Source organism: Lepidochelys kempii, chromosome 4, assembly GCF_965140285.1.
Source record: "Lepidochelys kempii isolate rLepKem1 chromosome 4, rLepKem1.hap1, whole genome shotgun sequence".
NCBI lineage: Eukaryota > Metazoa > Chordata > Testudines > Cheloniidae > Lepidochelys > Lepidochelys kempii.
In genome coordinates, this window is record NC_136383.1 from 7,436,370 (window position 1) to 7,455,551 (window position 19,182).

The 19,182-nt window shown below is 44.1% G+C and overlaps 1 protein-coding gene across 15 annotated transcripts in view; it reads right to left on the minus strand.

Annotated features, from left to right (window-relative positions):
• EPHA5 (EPH receptor A5) overlaps positions 1–19,182 on the minus strand; it is a 319,537-nt gene that overhangs the window by 240,547 nt on the left and 59,808 nt on the right. For all 15 annotated transcript variants that reach the window (XM_073340233.2, XM_073340232.2, XM_073340244.2 and 12 more), the window contains exon 3: positions 14,318–14,981. In XM_073340233.2, the coding sequence (XP_073196334.1) occupies positions 14,318–14,981 (664 nt within the window). The remainder of the gene's footprint in view (positions 1–14,317; positions 14,982–19,182) is intronic.

Sequence of the window (19,182 nt, forward strand, 5' to 3'; positions counted from 1 at the left end):
GCCTACTTGTACATGTAAAAATGCATTTAGGCACCAAAAATATGGGATTCTGAGCATTGAAACACACATGGGATAATATTCATGATCTAAATTTAGGAGGCTGCTTTAAAAACTCAGCCCTTGGAACAAAACTCAGCCCTTTGCCCAGTGCCTACCTTCATAGAAATAGAAAGACCGGCCAGTTTTGTGATTCTGCTACACAGTCGAGGGGCAGGAAGTAGGAAGCCGTGCAAGAGATCCATGTCGTAGAGCAATGTTACACAGGTGTTCTGTCCTTACCACTATGGCGGTGGATTCTGGGGGATGTGGCCAGTAGATCTGCAGCTATGCCAATCACTCCCAACAAACGTGTGTGTGTGTGTGCAATAGAAAAGCAGATGCCAAGGGTGGAAGGGGGGAGTAGACAGCTGCTCCACAGCCTAGGGAAGGACTCAAACCCCTACAGAGCACTCCTACATCTAGTCCACTTACTCTGGATATGCACAGGGTCCAGGATTTGGCCCTTAGTATTCAGGCTTAAGAGCAGAGTGTGAATAAATACCTCTCATACCACATCTGTGGAGCAGAATGAAAAACTGCACATGGCCTACATGCTAAATGCCTGCATACATAGAAGAGTGTGATGCAGGGATCTCTTGGTGACAACTGGCAGAGGGCTCAGGGGCTGCATAAGGTTTTACAGGGATCCCCTGGGTCAGATGTATGAATAATAGCTCACCAAAGAGGACAGGTGAGATTTACCAAGAACCTGAGGTCCACTGGTCATCACCATAATTGTGAAATGTGTGTATGGCTAATATTGAAGGATTTATGTGTCTATACTGAAAATTACGTTCTTAAGGTCTTGAAACCAAGGCAGGACACCAGGAGATGACATACCCCCTGCCTCCAAGGAACACTGCTGAGGTAACAATTGCCAATCTCCCTGTCTGGTCATATGGATACGATGAACTGTGTGCTTCACAATGCAATATGCGCTATTTGCACACTGAGCCAAGCGTTAATCAAGAAAGTGCAAAATCTACAAGAGAAGGATATAGGGAAAAAACAACCAGCAGGGTGGTGCCTTGTCCATGAAAAAGGACAATGGATTGATCTGATCTATCTAGGGGTCCAAACAGACATCTGGGATCATTCACCGAAGAGCCAAGCAGACAACGTGTTTGCCTCATGAATGAAGGGGTCCAAGCCAGTCTGTCTGTAAAGCACTACAAGGGCTTTGGGTGAGCATTGCTCTACCAGACATAAGAGTATCTTGTTAAATAAGTCTAGGATCTAGAATTTATTTATATACAGCCATTTGTTTCCAGTATTTTCACTTGCCATTACCAGAGTCTCTCTCTCCTTTGTTATACTGGTTTTCACTATTAACATATCTCGGTGCTGGGTGTTAAGCGGAGGTGCTCCTGGCAAGCTGGGTATATTACTTCCTTGGAAGCACCCAATCTGTGAATACTGTGAGTGTCCAGTGGAACAAGGGCCGGATGCTCCAGGGGGACGTTTGGAGGGGTCAGGGGTTGGGGTGTGCCTATTGCTGCATGCATCTGAGGTACAAACTCCCGGTGTTATTCCTGCGGGGCTATATGTGGGCAACCACCAATGGGCAAGTCTCTTTTTTCTCTGGTGCTATCAAAATTCTCCTTCCTGGCCTAAATTCCTTTTTCACATGAATGATCGATTAAGTCTCTCAAGCATAAGCTTGCCTGTGCACCTGGTGGTGATTGATGGTGGGCGGGGGGGCCACACTACACTGACCTCAGATCTGTCCGTTGGTATTACCACTGTTTAAAGTCCCTGCTGCCAGCTTTGTCAGGGAAGCTACTGCTGTCACAATACAAGAGCAAGCCCTAACAGCCATGACACTTCATTTGTCTGGGCAGCAGAGTATGCCTGGGAAGCCGATCGCCCTGCTTTGGTGGAAGTGTGTAAAACAATCAAGCCCAGTTAAGCAAACTAGTTTTGACATATTAAATCATGCTTGAACTGTGAGGGCACAAAATAATGTAAAAACTCTTCTAAAAAGTCTTACAAAAATAAATAAATAATAAAGGCCAGCCTTGTGCAGGGCAGGAAAAGACCAAAAAAAAAAAAAAAAAAAAGAGAGAGAGAGAGAGAGAAAGCTTTTATCTAAGGAGCGCATAGGAAACTGAATAAGCCAAAAGGGAGAGGAAAGGAGACTGTCTCTACAGTAACTACACACACATCCTCCTCTGCTGAGCTCTGAAGTCCTTCCCAGGTATTTCTCCTTGTGTGTGCCCCCTGCTAGCACCCCTCCAGCAGAGAAATGGCACCGATGCTCAGATCAAAATAAAATAGAATGGTCTGTGGGGGAAAAGCAAAATTTTAACAATTTTCATAGAATTCAAGAAGATATCTATTGTCCAAAGAGCTCCTTGTGCTGCATTAAAAACACATTCACCAGACTTTCATATACCTATGTACAACCATGAGACCTGGAATATACATCAGGGTACACTGGAAATTAATCTGTTTTCACTTTTGTCATGGTAACTGATGAGTTTCTTGGTAACTTTTACACATGCTTGCTGCTCATCATGGTTGCGCAGCAATGCTCCCTCTCGCTGAGATAGTATTACTCTTGATTTCTTATTTATCCAGTGTGGACAGCATGCTCTGTGATGAGCAAACATATGCAGAGATACAGTGTAACAGTGTTCAAGGACCTCACAATTAATAATCACAGTCCCACCCATCCTTCAGTTGTGTTCATCACCTTGAATTCCCTCCCACCTCACTGGATGGATTTCTCATAGTAATTAATGTGATGGGTTGATTCTGATTTCCACTAATGTAACAAAGGCCTCTGCCCTATGCTCTAGGCTCCTTGGCATCCCTTTAACACAGATCATTGATTTGGCACAGCGCTCCTGTTATCAGGAAGTCCATAGTCATGCCTCTAATGCGATCTGGGCCATCAGCTATCTGCAAAAGCACTCACAGCTGGGAAGCTGCGACCCGCAGCGTACTTTCACCAAATGCCAAATTGTCACATCCCACCTCCGTCCTAGGGACCAGCTTTTCCACTCCCTCTGCAGTAATTAAAACGTTTCCCTTCCAGACAGTTTTGGAACATGATGATGTGATCTCCATTATTGCTTGTGACTGGATGACAGACCATTCCAACCCTATGTAATACATCAAATATGTCATTCGTGGAATTAGCATTATAGCAAAGGGGCCCTAGGACCACACAGCAGGCATGCCCTTCACTCAGTGAACAGTAACCTTGATTCACAAGTACAATAAACTCATCATTGCCTTCCTATGGACACCCATTTCATGCAGTCTGTATCGGTCATTTACCACCTGTGGGCAGATATAACCGATTCTGATTTAGGATATATATATACACTGACCACCAGACTCTCTGTTACCCTCAGGCCTCTTTCTATTGCTCTGGCCGTGCAGATGCCTTTATACTGCCAGGGTGCTATAAACGGGCTTTAGTATAAATGAGACGCAGTCTTAGAATATGCACATCTAGGGTAAGAATTTCAAAAATAGGAGCCTGAGTTCAGGCATATAAATGGTTCGGTTTTCAGAAGTGCCGAGCTCCCAGCAGCTCCCATTGACTTCAGTGGGAGCTACTGGGTGCTTGGCACACCTGGAAGACCAAGTTTAGACCCAAGGAGATGTCTACACAGCTGACGTTAAAGCGCTTTAACGGCTCCAGGGCTGGGAGAGAGCTGCCCCAGTGCTGTGCAAAACCCACCCCCACGGGGGGAATAGCTCCCAGCGTTGGCGCACTGTCTGCCCTGCCACTTTACAGCGCTGAAATGTGCACCGCTCCGGGGGGGGGGTGTTGTTTCACACTCCCGGGCAAGGACAGTTTCAGCGCTGTAAGTGGCAGTGTAGACAAGCCCTATGGAAAGATTTAAGAACCCAGCTGTAGGCTCCTGTTTTTCAAAGATCTTGTGTTTCAGTCACACTTTGCTTGACTGTACCCGTTAGCACATATTATGCAGTTTAAAAAAAATTAAAATAACAGTCAAACTTTCAAAAGCTAGAAAACTCTCTGATATAGTTAACTGCAGTCCAAGTTTCAGCACTGAAGGCATTTTACTTTCTTAGGCACTTATTATGAAAATGCCCCCTATTGCAGTCACATGTGGTATACAGAGTATATTTGCCTTGATTTATGTTAACTAGCAAGTTTTTTTAACAGTCTGTATTAACTGTTTCTCAAGTTAAATTGAAATGTCACTAATCTAAAATGCCAACATGCTACTAAACTGCTCAAAGATCATTTTCAACCAAGGCCCACAGTTAGCACCTACTCAACATACATCTCATCTTTGCTTTGACTTTACCAGCCCTTTATGTTCTCCTGTATCACCCTGGTCTAGAAATCTGCCTGCTAACTGCTCTGATATATGACCTGTAATTCTATTGTGCCTGCTTCTCTATGTACACAATTATTTGGTCCAATGAAAGATATTTCTTCACCCACCTTGTCCCACTATTGTCTTCTTGTCTTGACTACTGTACTTTCTTCCTGCTAGATGTGGCCTCCTTACGTCCTAACCCCTCAAATTTCTTTTTTTCCTGAACAAATGACTATAGAGGCAGACCGGGGTGGGGGATGGGGATTGGAAAAGGGAAGTAGCTTGTGGATCTGGGCAGTTGTGTCAACTTCGTTTTTTAGCTCCATTTTAGGTACATGTTTTGTGTTTGCATAGCACCTACAACCATGAAGTCCTGGCCCAGGACTGGCGCTCAGAGGTGTTACTGCAATACAAATAAAACAATAATAATAAATAAGGGGAATGCCATTTCTTGCGTTTAATTTTAACGTTTGAAATGATCAGCATGTTCTGAGGTATGATGTTTAGAATTTGTGGCGACTGTTTTCGTTAATTACAGGGAGCCAAAGAAATGTGGTCTGGGCCCAAGGTTATAAGGGAATTGTGTTTCAATTTTTCCAGTGCCAAAGTGAGTAAAAATGTTTCTCAATGAAACCTTAGCTCTGAATTGTCTATCACTGCCCCCATGTTTATGTAGGGATAACTTCTCTGATGATCAAAAAGGACAAAACTCTAGTGAAGTCGCTGGAATTATGCCTATTTACACCAGAAGACAATTTGCTCCATTGTGTGCTGAGAGTGTCTCTATTACATGTTTCAGAGTAGCAGCCGTGTTAGTCTGTATTCGCAAAAAGAAAAGGAGGACTTGTGGCACCTTAGAGACTAACCAATTTATTTGAGCATGAGCTTTCGTGAGCTACAGCTCACTTCATCGGATGCATACTGTGGAAAATACAGAAGATGTTTTTATACACACAGACCATGAAAAAAATGGGTGTTTATCACTACAAAAGGTTTTCTCTCCCCCCACAAAACCCACTCTCCTGTTGGTAATAGCTTATCTAAAGTGATCACTCTCCTTACAATGTGTATGATAATCAAGGTGGGCCATTTCCAGCACAAATCCAGGGTTTAACAAGAACGTCTGAGGAACAGTGGGGGGGGGGAGGAATAAACAAGGGGAAATAGGTTATTTTTTATAATGAATCAACCATTCCCGGTCTCTATTCAAGCCTAAGTTAATTGTATCCAATTTGCAAATTGATTCCAATTCAGCAGTCTCTCGTTGGAGTCTGTTTTCTCTATTACTTGGTCATCCTATAAAAACAGTGGAATTTGTTAAAAGCAATATTTCTGCAATAAAACAAAATAAAATGCGAGCCACAAAATTTCTCACTCAGGGCAAAATCCTGCCCCCAGTGAAGTCGATGGCAAAACTCTGATTGACTTCAACAGAGCCAGGATTCCAGCACCAATGTGGGCCCAATGCACGTTAAAATGGCCAAGATATAAAGCCCTGCAAAGAAGAAGTTTTATAATTGAAATGTCAACACGTCATTAACTTCTGCTAAGCGCTACTATAATAAGAAGCACAAAACTGAAAACCTGCTTTATGATCAACACAACATACAATAGTACCACTGATTTTAATACCTGATGTAAAGTTTGTGGAGTCAGATTGTTCTTGAATACTGTAACTGACAAAGCAGCTGAAAAGTCAAGGAAGATCACAGCCATATGAACTGGGAGGCACCATGACTGACACGTATTGTCTTCCACATCGCCTCTCCCTATGCCACAGTACGCGCTAAAGAATTTTGCTTTGCTACAAGGAGGCCTTCGTTCAAGTCTTCTTGAAGATCTGTACTCAACTAAAAATAAGCAGTTTATCTGGGAACAAACAAACACATAACCTGGAATCTGCCCCAATTTGAGGATTGTAAATTGTCTTTTGGTTAATAAGTAAATATGACATTTGCAATTCAAACTTGCCAAGCAAATTTTGATCCTTCACTTCACCTACTGTAATCGTATTTTTCAAATCGAAATCCAATGGATAACAACAAGGTGGGGGCAGGGGGCTAATTGTCCTACCAGGAGGTGGTTGCATAGTAATCAGATTGCATGGAACAATAAGGTTAAGCGAGACAAAGTAATGGTTCCAAATCTCCTCTACTAGGGTGTGCTGTTACAGAATGAGAAAGAGATCTTCAAAGTCATTAGGAGTCATTACCCTACTAACTACATTTGTGGTATAGTGTGTGTACTCCAATCACGTTTCCTATAACTAAGCCCTATTCATGTGCAAAATAAAACAAAGAATGAAGCAATTTTTAATTAATCCTGCTGTGATACGAGTTTAATTTCAGAAAAACACTCCATGGCTTTTATTGAATATATCAACCCCAGAATGCACACAACTCTACAGAACAAACCGTTCCCAATTCAGCGATAACCGCCACTTTGCTGAAAAGCGACATTCATGTCATTTTCTTCATGTTTAAAAAAAAAGAAAAGACACAACACAGCCAAAAGCTCATCTACTTTGATGTTGGCTGGTAGTGTGCCTAATTAAAATTAACTAGGCTCTTCAGCTCATAATTATATGAACACCTAATATGCTGCACTCCCCGCCAATTTTGTTTTAATCACAAAAATGCACCAGAAGTATGAATGATAAGCACAGAACTCCCTGTAGTCTTGGCACTCTTTCCGAATTCAGTATTTTCCATGTACTGTGTATTTCCATCACTGTTTTTCCTTGCTATACAATCACCTCCCAGTAGAACAATTAAAACATGGGTTTTTTTTAATCCACTGGACTTTGCTTGCTATCCATTATACCTCGAGGGGGAAATCTTGCTTGCCTTTCTCACGTGAGTTGTCCCAAATGGGAATACTCCCACATTCGTCAGTGTTTTTAGCTTTGACAATGATCCACAGTTTAAACTTTAAAGCCAGACTGTAGCAGCTCCTATAAGGGAGTGCAAGAGAGGGGAGAGAGGAAATGCTTTCCCTTCCATACCCACTCCTGTACTGGAGGTGGCGGGAAGGTAAAATCCTAGCCCCGTTGAAGTCTCATAGACTTTAAGGTCAGAAGGGACCATCATGATCATCTAGTCTGACCTCCTGCACATCGCAGGCCACAGAACCTCACCCACCCACTCCTATAATAGACACCTAACCTCTGGCTGAGTGAAGTCCTCAAAACATGATTTGAAGACTTCGAGTTACAGAGACTCCACCATTTACACTAATTTAAACCAGTAGGTGACCCTGCCCCATGCTGCAGAGGAAGGCAAAACTCCCCAGGATCTCTGCCAATCTGATCTGGGGCAAAATTCCCACAGATTTTATTGGGGCAAGGATTTTACCCAGAATATCCTGTTTCCACTCACTGAGCTCAACATGGGTGGCCTACCACCCAAAGAGAACCTAGCTGTAGAGGGTCATACTCATTAGCAATCCAACTTCAGCCCTAATGAGAAGCACGCACACTGCACACACTTGCCTCTGCATGCGTGCTGTCTGCCTCAGCCCTCCAAAGGCACCGCACGCACCCTCTGATACCACTGCTGCAGCCACGCCACTTTGCACCAATTCCCTTCCAACACAGCTGCAAAGGCCACTGTCTGTGGCTGCATCTGATGAAGTGGGTTCTAGCCCATGAAAGCTTATGCCCAAATAAATCTTTTAGTCTATAAGGTTCCACAAGGACTCCTCGTTGTTTTTGCGGATACAGACTAACATGGCTACCCCTCTGAAACCAGTCTCTGACTGTATGTCTTTCCACTACTCAATAAGCAAGGCACAGAGAAGTCATTTCAAGCAGCTCCTCAATTGCAGCACTGTCTGTTGAAGATTAGTAACTTTGCTTTGCCTCTGAGTAAACCAGCAACAAAATCACATGGGAGTTGATTCAGCAGGTAAACTTTTAAACTATGGGAACTTGGATACCTTTGTCAATGACTTTTAATTAAATCCGAAGTAGAAATTTGTCAACATGGATTTTTTTGCTGAGGACTTTGTTTCTGACTAAGAATCCACTTCTTGCTTGGCAATAACTAGCATGAATTTCAACAGAAATAATGAACAGTAAGCAAAGAAAACATTTGGATAAAAAATATTACTTCAGAAAGTTGATTTAGAAACAATGAAATAATAATTGGGTTAGATCATATTTCAAGAAAATAAAGCTGTTTAAACATTCCTAGTTGTAAAAAAATTAAACGACAAAATATTTCCTCAGTTGGCAATTCCTTTAGAAAACACACACATTGTCCCCCAACTCATTTCCAAAGAAGTTCTTCCCTTGTAAAGACTGGCATTAAATAAGATTTGGCTTAAATTTTCTTCCATTATTTTTCAAGATCCTGTATAATTACAGTGCATTCCTGTTTCAAGTTGGCTAAAATTGGCTTCCAACTTTTACCACTGTCTCATGCCACTTAGAGCTGCAGTACACACTGGAAACTGGAAAAGAGGTCATTGTGTTCCTCTGAATTCATTATTATTTCTTGGTGTAGTTCAGTTTCTAATTCATTTCACTTCTTTAATTCTCAAATATTTGTGACTCTACTCTGAAAACTGATGGTAAAGAAATGGCATTGCAGGGCTTATGTTCACTGCATTCCAATCATTTCCATTCTGGTTACTCAGGGTTTACTGGTAAAAAAAATATGTCTTTTCTACCTAGCAGCCTCGCAAATTTACCCTGGGATCTGAAAGTCAAGCTGGGTTTTCTCCCCCTCATGTGTACCAGGAAAAAAAGGTTCTGTAGCCCAGATTAAAGCCTAGATTTTCAAAAGTATTTAGGTACTCAATCCCCAGTGGTAGATTACCTTTGAGGATTTGGGCCCATGTCCTCAATTACAGTTGTGTAACCCCATTGTTGCCAGTAGGATAACACAGGTTTAACTGGCAGGATGCATAACTGGAACTTGGTAGACAATTCTACTGACAGCATACAAGGAAGACAGGAAAGAAGCTTCCTCCATTTTAGCTGTGTTGGTTCTGCAGTGTTTAAAGCACTAAAAAGTAGCAAAACCATATTGCTTGTTACTAAAAAGGGACAATAAAGCTGAATACACGCAGGGAACAGATCTGCTGAACCAGAAGACGCCATTTTTACATAATCACTTTTCAAGGAATATCAGCTCCTTATGTAACTCCCCAATAGGGAGCCCAGATGCATGCAGTAAATATATCCAAAATTGCAGTCACAGTAAAAAATACAGATATTCAGATGCAGGAAGCAGATAAGAAAAAAAAAAGATTAGAAAGTGTCATTTGGGCCAGATCCTAAGATGGTGTAAATCAGCAAAGCTTCATTGATTTCAGTGGAGCTACCATCAATTTACACCAGCTTAGGATCTGGGCGTTTGCCAACTGAAATGCAATCCCTGATGAGGCCTGCACAAAGAGTGGCTAAATATCACCAACCAAAACTGAAACATGATACGATAGGCAAGTGAATATTGTCAGAGATGCTTTTAAGAACCCATTGAACCAGGGAAAATATAACCGAGCCAAAAATAATACGATACTGTGCCCAATCAATACTGCGGAAAGCAATGTACCTACATGGGGAGTGCTACTTTTAATTTTTATTATTAACATGTGCAGCAATTTATTCACGTGAATAATGAACCTTGTGCACAGGGCTTTTCACAAGCATTTTCCCACATGGTCACAATTTATCACAGGTTCTCTCATGACAGCTGATGATAAATTGGCTGAGTTGCAGAAAGAGGTATAAAATACAAGAAGTTTTGTTTATTAGATAAATACAATTTGACTGCCCATGTTATTTGAAATAACAACTGAATTATATAATGAGATTAAGCCATGTCATATCTGTCGCCTGAATGTCCCAAGTGAAACAAATTGCTCGGCTGCTGCTGTCGGTGCCTCCTTCATAAAGCATCCTGATGACAAGATGATGAATTGAAGATATCATTGCCAATTAATGATTTTTAGACAGAAGGGATTTCAATTGTTCCCTTATGTTTGTGAGGGTGAGTGACATTTGCATCATCTCTAATAAAAGAATGTAGTCTGCTATTGTCCAGACAAGATGTTATGACTCAGTGAACATTATCTTTGGAAGGGAAATGCCAATAAACAAATTCAAGTTTTTTTGTGGTAGAAACACAGCAGGGTATTGTTCCAGGGCCGAGTATAGCTGCAAAATAATCCGCATTACGTGGCTCAAGCCAAAATTAAAGCTCAGGGGGGAAATTTTCTTAAGTACCTAGGGCCCAGCTCCTCAGAGATATTTAGACACTCAACTCCCCTTGGTTTCAACAGGAGTTGGGCACCTAAATACCTTTGAGGATCTGAGCCCAAGGATCCTAAATGCCTCTGACTTGCAAGGGAATTAAGGATTTAGCACTACACCCAAGAGCTGCACTGCTTAATTATACCAGTACAGTGAAAGCAGTACCTCCTTAGTGTGACTCAGTTACACTGGCATAAAAGTGTTCATCCTGGCATAGCTATTCTCCTACAGGAAGGGGCACTATAATACTAACACTAGAGGTTACTCTGGTCTACAGCTTCTCTGTGGCCGTGGCCAGCTTTTCAAGGGCCGCGACAAGTTTGTGGTTTATTTAAAGTCGGTAGCTGTTAGTCTGGATAATCTTCATGGCAGCTGCTGATGACAGCAGCTCAGAAAGATCCACCAAAGCCAAAGCAGAATAGAGCAGCGGCTCTGGTAGTCAACGGAGCAGTGAGTGCGGGAGGGGAGGGAAATCAGTGGTTTGGTAACCAGCGGAAGTGCCCAACTGCTCTGGGTTACCATCATGTGGCGCCCAATCAATGTTTATGTAAGTGGGGGAATGGTCCCACTATTGTGGGGAACTTTCCTGGCTTCTGCACGACCCCAGTGAAGTGGGCTAGTAAAAGGATCTGAGTCCTCACTCCCAATTCCTTTACCCAGAGGCCTCCCTGCCCTCGAGGACTCCCCTTCCACTCTCCTGTCTGGCAGTGTCCTCGTAACCCCAACGAGGCTGGGCCCAGGATTCCTGGGCGGCTCGACCCCCAACCCTGCTGTGGTCACTAGGAAGAGGCTAGGGTGTCCCCACTCCAGGGTGCTCTCTCTGCACTGGGCACTTCCCTGACCCACTGATGGTTACATACAATTTAAAGCAAATGCAAGTTATTTAATCAACAATTAATTTAAAAAAGAATAAGGAAAAATGGGAAAGGTGAAAGGAAACACATCACCCCGCTCTGTGGCAGGGAACATCACAAACAGCGTCTCTGGAATGCCCGGGCAGTTCACAGTCTGCTCCTTGTAAGTCCCAAGCCTTCTTCTCAGGCCCTGGCTGTGCTGCAGGGATGCTGCAGGTTGGACATTTGCTCTGGTGGTGGCCACACACCTCCGGGCTTTGGGCGGTGGGACCCTTCTTCCCAGCATCAGCCCCCCGTCGGGTTAAGATCCCCTTCCCAGTCTGGCCTGCAAGGATCCTTGCAAGACACCCTGCAAGGCTGGGAGTGTCTTTCTGCGCTGGGCCCTTAGCTGGCCCCAGTTGCTCACCACACCCGGCTCCAGACTGCTCCAGCTCCGGCTCCACTCCGCCTCAGCACTGATGCTGCTGCTCTGCCTCCAGCCCCCTGGGCTGCTTCTCTGGCCCCTCTGGCTCTGTGGCCGCAGCCCTGCGCCCAGCACAGGATCTGCTCTCCCTGGGCTGTGTCTCTGGCCCCTCTGGATCTGGCACGACCCTGCTCCATAGCTCAGCTCAGGCCCCTGCTTTCTCCTTAGCTCAGCCCCACTATCTGACCCAGGCAATTCCAGCTCACACGGAGGACGAGCCCCCCCAGCCTCCTGACTCCCTCATTAGCTGCCCGCCCCGTCAATCAGGCTGTCCTGGAGCACTGGCCTCTCCCCATTGCCCCGGGGACTGCCGCTCTCAGGGTCTGGATTTCCCATTGACCCTTCCCCTTTTGGTACTGGGAGCTAGCCAACCAAAACACCCCCACTGAATGTTAGTAAGGACAGTCCCCTTACATTTGCTATTTTGGGGCAATTTATGTTTAGCAGGCAGGCAGGTTCTTGCCAGTATGTCTGGCTACATTCCCTTGCCTGCAGCAATCAAGATTTCCTCTGTTTTGGCTGGTGCTGCTTGGTTCCTCTTGGGCCAAATGCTAAGCCAGACGCACCTCCCCCAGAGGTGGGGAATTCATTATCAGGGCAAGGGAGGAACAAGGGAGGCTAGGTCCGTCAGTATCTGCAGTGTGTTCAGAGAGAGTGGAACATCCTTGTAAAAGCAGGGTTTTTTATAACAAAAGACCTCTCCCCATAAAGTCAACTTCCCTACTCCCTCCCTCCTAGGAGACTTGTAAAAGGGACAACAGCTATCTCTGGTTTTCTCCCGAAGACTTCAGTGGAGTTTTGTGTGATCAACAACTGCATGATCAGGACCCTGGTTTGAGACATACCCAACGAGAACCCACCATGGGCACATGTCCTGCTCTCCTTACTCATCACAAACTCACACTTATTTCAGGCAGGAGGAAAGTGAACTCAACATGGTCTGTACACTCAAAGGGAGACTACCCTACACACCAACAAACCATTAACAACATACAGCCAGCGGCCCACAAGCCAGCATGAGAAAATGTCTTCAAGTTACAAGGGAATATGCACATTCAAATTACAATTTACAAATAAAAATGCAAAGAAGCCACTAGTAAACACAAATTGCCTTGAAATGGCCTTTTGTCTGTGTTATCGGCAAATAGTTTTCTAATAAACCACCTATTATACACATAAAATTGAAGTGTAATTTTAAAAAACAAGCGTGTTATAATACAACAATGTTCCAGCAAATTCAGAAGTGTTTTATACTGGATTTATTTAGAAGTCCTCTTTTAGGATACTTACTTGGCATTAAATATATGTCTTAGCTAAGGCCCTGACCCTGCGATGTATTTATGCTTGCAGTGAGCTCAATGGGCTGCTCACAAGTGCAAAGTTCTGCACATGTGGAAGTTTTTTCCAGATCAGAGTCTAAGATAATATTTTAACTTTGAACAGCTGAGCACTGCGGTAGCAAAGCAACTGCAAGACAAAGCAGACAATTCCCATGATATGAAACTTCCCTTTTCTTGCTTTTTACAGAGAACTAAAAGGAGAGAGATACATTTGTATGAATTTACATATAATAAATTATGTCTTGATTTTGAAAACAAACTGTAAGGCTTCCAAGCAATAGTCCACAAGGGAGAAAACAAACCTTTAAACATTTTATCATCCGAAAACGCCCAAGTTCAAAAAATATATATAACCATTATAATGGGCCAGATTCTGATCCCTCATTCACACTGAATAGGATGTTACGCCACAAGAAGTAGCACTGGGCCAGATCAGCAGTGTATTAACGCCTAGGCTGACAAGGCCTAGGCCTAGGGCAGCAAATTTGCAGAGGCGGCAAATTTATAATAGCAAGGCTGCTTCCCCCGGTGCCGGTTCGCGCCATCCGCCCTTGGGCCCGCCCCAACTCCACCCCTTCCCCACCCCCTCCCTGCCCCTATTGGTCCCCTTCCCCAAATCCCTGCCCCGGCCCTGCCTCCTCTCCTGAGCACGCCGCGTTCCCCCACTTCCCCAGACTGTTTCACGCACAAGCACCGGCAGAGAGCGGGGAGAAGCAGGGCCCGGCGGCGCGCTCAGGGGAGGAGGCGGAAGCAGAGCAGAGGTGAGCTGGTGCAGGGCGGCAATTATTTCTGGGTCTAGGGGTGGCAAAATCATTAATCCGCCACTGGGCCAGATTCTGAACACTCTCAGCACTCTGGCAGTGGAAAGAGTCCTTTAACGAGGAGTTGATTACAGCCTCTTTCCAGAGCTCTGGTAAATGAGAACCAGGTCCATTGACTTCAGTGAGACTATCTATGACACTTGGTACTCTGCAGCATGAACGAGCGTACTCGAATATGACCCAAGATGTGTGCAATGCAAAACCAGAGCATCAATTTCCCTTGCAAATTCTTACCGTGACAGGTGCTGTTCTTCTCCTCGTACCCTGCCTTACACATGCATTTTCCAATGGGCACCAGCCATTCCCCTTCGGCACTGCAATGCATCTTTGGAGGCTCATCAGTCACAGAGTGGTTCACACACGAGCCTGACACTTCCAGCAGCTGGGAGGAATCTGCCCCAGTGATGGTGTCAGGAAAGAGGGCCAGGTTACGGATAATGGAAGGGCACTTTTTGTAATACACCCTCACGGAAACCAGGGCGATGCAGGCACCTACATCCTGGAAAGCCAAGTAAAATCCCTTTTTGGTCAGAGGCCCAACATCTCTGACCTCAGTGTTCAGCTTCATGACCCGGTCTCCAAGGTCGAGCTCAGTGAAGCTCTCATCGGCGGCAATGGTGTCAATCTTGATGTACTGGTTTTCTTTGACGTTCCTCCCATCTTCATCATCTGATTCAAAGTAATACACATTGAAAGTCTCTTTGCAAGTCCCGAGTCCTCCTGGAAGACTGTTACAGTCCCTCAGAGTGAACTTGAGTTCGATGAAGATCCGGGAGGCTCCTTCATTGGAGATCCAACTAGTCAGAAGCCAGTTGTTCTGATTCTGTTCCATTACTTTGCACACTTGATATGTGTGTATTGGTGCATAATTTTCATCCACCTCACCAATTTCTTCCCACTGTGCAAAAAGAGAGAGGATTACTTAAAAAAACGAACAAAAAAAGCAAGCAAGCCACAAATCCCTAAAAATCTTAACTTTCTTGCAAGAGAGCTGCACTACTGGAAGAAATGAGAATGTTAAAATGACAGAGATTTCCATACCCTAGGCCAGACCCAATGCCCCACAAAGAAAGAGCAAAGATTCCTACTGAACATAAAGGCCACTGAGTAAGCCCTTTTGTTTGGAAACAAGTGAGAACAGGTCCAAAATTCTTTTTTATTGTTGCTTTTGTTAATTATTGGTTTGTTAAGCAATCGCATTAAAAGAGATGCAGTATTTAAGGCAAGACTGTGGCTTACTCTATGCAGCTAGGCAGTGGAATGAAGTTGTATAAGGGTCCCCCATTTTTTCACTGCATGACTCCACAGCATCACTGAATAGCGCACAGGAGGAAAAGCAGATTCCTCAGTGCCTCTCTTCCCCTCCATACAGGTGGGCAGGGAATGGGCAGAGAGGGGCATGGAATATGTGGAGCTTTGGCAAGTCAGAGCAAAGAGAGAAGTACTCTGCTATCAATATAAATCCATAGCAGATTACTTCCCCTAGAGCAAAACTGGATGAATTGTGACCCCTGGACTACTCCAGGGATTGTGCACTACACATTGCATCTTATGCAGGGTACCAGGTATAGTCACAATCAAGCCATTAATGAGGATTGTCTAGCAACATTTCTGATTTCAAATTATTTTTAAATGTACCACTTTGAAGGAATGTTAGTCAACTGCACAGCTGCAAGAAGCACAGAGATATCACCTAGAATAACACCCTACAACGCTGAAGACTGCTTTCCGCTAGCATCCAAGTTCTCTCTGCTTTTAACAACTGATGTGTCACTTTTAAAGACCCAATCACCCCCCTAAGTGGTACGGTGTTGCAGACGGGAGCCTTGGAAGAACTAACAGGTTTTCAGTGTTGCTCATTTCTCCTACTTTTGATCTGTTGACCTGTAAGGATCTAATTCCTAAGATCTCTTTCATCTACTCTTGGGGTTGTTCAGTTTTGATGTTTGCTTCTGATTATATTGGCCAATGCATCATTGCGAGAACTCTAAGTACACAGAGTATAATGTGAACATGAGGCAGACCCTGGTAACAAAGTAATAGCCACATCGTGGGCGGAATACACTCTAAGGCTAAAGGCCTGTTTCTAACAAATATTGTCTGAAGCCTTCAGCATCAGGGTATTAGCTCAGGGCAGAGGTGACAGAAACCACCCTCAAGTTAGAATCACCAGGCTAATTGTTTTCATGAAATTTTTGACACACATTTTAAATGAAAGAGAAGGAAATAAATGACAGGAAAACACAACGGGCTGCCGGGCTGCTGAAAGGAGAAGCCGTAAAGCCACAGTAAGCAGAGCCTTTTGTCCCCTCCTCCCACCACTCCCTCACTGGCTGTGCCTACGTGGCAGTCCGGTGGGCGAGTGCAGCAGGTGTGGATATACCTGAGCCGGCTTTCATCCAGCTAGAGGAAAGTTGGGTTGGGTAATAACAGCAGCGAAGCCGCAGCTGCGTGAGAGGCTGCACTGGCCACCTGGGGCCCTGGGTACTTACCTGAGTGGCCTCTGCCCATGTGCAGTCACACCTCCCAACTGCAGTTGTAGACATACCCACTCCCGCTGCATTTTCTCTTCTTGTTCAGTTCTCTCTAGCCTTCCCCTCACCTCCTGGCCCCACTCCCCTCCCTACAGGTTGACAGTCTCCCTTAGAATCAGGGCAATTTATTTCTGGTTACACTGTGTGTCAAAACCGATCTGGGAGGAAAGGCTGGAACGCTGGCAACATGAATGAAGGGCTTGCTTCACCCTCCTTGGCACATGGAGCTGCAAACTGGGGCCTCCTGTCCTGGTGAGGGTGTGGCTGTCACGACACAATCAGATCTACACTTACAGGGCCAGAGTCAGCCCCTTTTCTCTCAGTGAGTGGCACCTCACTCTGTAAGCAGTCCCCCTAAATTAGGCCCCTATCTGACAAAGCCTTACACGTGCATGACATATAATTAAAATGAGATTTTTCACCACCTTTTCTCGGCACTAGTAAATCAGACGTGACTTGGCACTGCAGCCGATAAAAGTGCGAGTTTCGAGTTGATGATGTCCCTTTCATTGAATCTGGTTTTGAGTTTATACAGAGTTAGAAAAGACCGTGAACGACAACGAACAGTTACTATGTGGGAATTGTCTGATCAAGGGCGCATGCCCATGCGAGAATGTGTGAGAATGCACGGTGCTGGTGAGTCAGCTCCTGCACCAATGAAATCAGTGGAAGTTTTACTGTTCCCTTGACCGGGAGTAAGAGCTGTAAAGGGCTGACCTCACATTTTGTGAAGACAATGCTCATTGAAGTTAGGGAGGCAGTGTGGCCTAGCAGCTATCACCCTAGACTGGGACTTAGAAAACCCAAGTTCTATTCGCAGCTCTGCCAGTGACCTTGGATAAGCCTCTTTGTGCCTCAAGATGCCCATTTCACAGAGGTGCACTAGTTCTGACCTCCTTTGTGAACTTTGAAAACTACTGATGAAAAGTGGTATAGAAGAGCAAGGCATTTTACTTCAGTGGATGCATGGTAGAGGCCCAAATATGATATTTAGAGAGCAGCTGACCCTCCATATAATTTGCTCCATTTCCAAGTAATTACACTTTGCTACAGTTGACCATTACGCCATCTGACAATTTCTAACAATTGCTCTACTTAAAGGAGTGTGGAAAATTTGCAGAATGATGTTGCTTATTGTCTATCTGCACAAGACGGCTGTTCAGAACACCCAAGTCTCAGGCTCTCCACCACTGTGAAATTAAGCTGATTTTCATAAAAGCAAATCTAGGATTTGTGGTTGTGGGAATATACAGAAACAGAAGGCTCGTTTGTTTAGATATAAAAATTAAATCCAGCAATATTTCCTGTTTCCTCCAAGTGCTAAAAAAAACCATAAGAGAGCAGATACACGCAGAAATAGATTAATTGAGCCAGATTCGGATCTCAGTTGCAGCAAGTAAATGGAGCATAACTCCACTGACTGCGGTCAGGATACAGCACTGTAGCTGAGATGAGAATCTGTGGCATCAGTCCCACCTGCCATCAAAAATAGAGCTGTCATCAGAGATGGAAAGGAAAAGGAGGTGCTAATGAGTTAAGGCTGCTTATCTCTGTACATTCACAAGGGAAAAGCATCCAGATCTTATCAAGGCCTCCCACCTTTCACACTAGGCTCTGTCCTGCCATTTAATCTGATCTTCTTTCTTCCTATCTTCAGGTAGGAGAGGACCCTTTATTTCTCCTCTGATTAGGTGAACCACTTTGTTGTTGTTGTTGTTACTCTGGAGACTGTAATCATTCTGTTACCGTTCTGGTTCTTACATCCATCCCTGAAAAAGCATCAGGGGCTAATCACCATCTTTTCAGCCTGGTCTTGACTTTCTTGATTAATATTTTAGACATTATACAAAGCACTTCAAACAGCACAGGAATAAAAACAAACTAGAAGGCCTAGCTGATGAAATATGTGCCATAATGGTTCATGAAAAAGAAAACCTGGCACATTAATATGACAACATCTAGCTGAATGTATTTGCATGAAAAAATTAAGTACAGCAGAACCGAAAAATTGCATTACACATTTGAATTCCTCTCTGCAGTACACACTTTTGAGATATAAATCAATGCTATCTGCAGGAGTAAAACAAAAACGCAACATTAATTTGGTGCTAAATGTTTCTTCTAAGTCTTTAATAGCCTTAAGAAGAACAACACAAACACATTGCAATGGCCTCATAGTAAATCATTTATAGAAGACCTGTTTCTGAATGAGAGATTTTCAGTAGGCTTCAGCTCGTGAGTTAACAGAAGCTAGATATGCCCTTTCCTCCATCAATACGAGGGCATTCAGTTCACACAGACTGCCAAGGGAAAAGCCAAAAGATACCATGGATCCAAGTCAAAATACAAGCCAAAGAGCTCATGACGGTTCAGCCTCATGTTCAAATGCTAATTTTAAAGTACGTACACAAACAGGCAATGCCTCTTTCGATCTGTGCCATTTCAGGAGTCACCGCTTGATGATGCACAGCTATGGGTTGCTACTTTCTAAAAAAAAATTACAGAGTGAGAAAAGGGTTCCAAATTTCAGTTGTAAGAAGAAAAGTATCATGAGAAACTTAGACA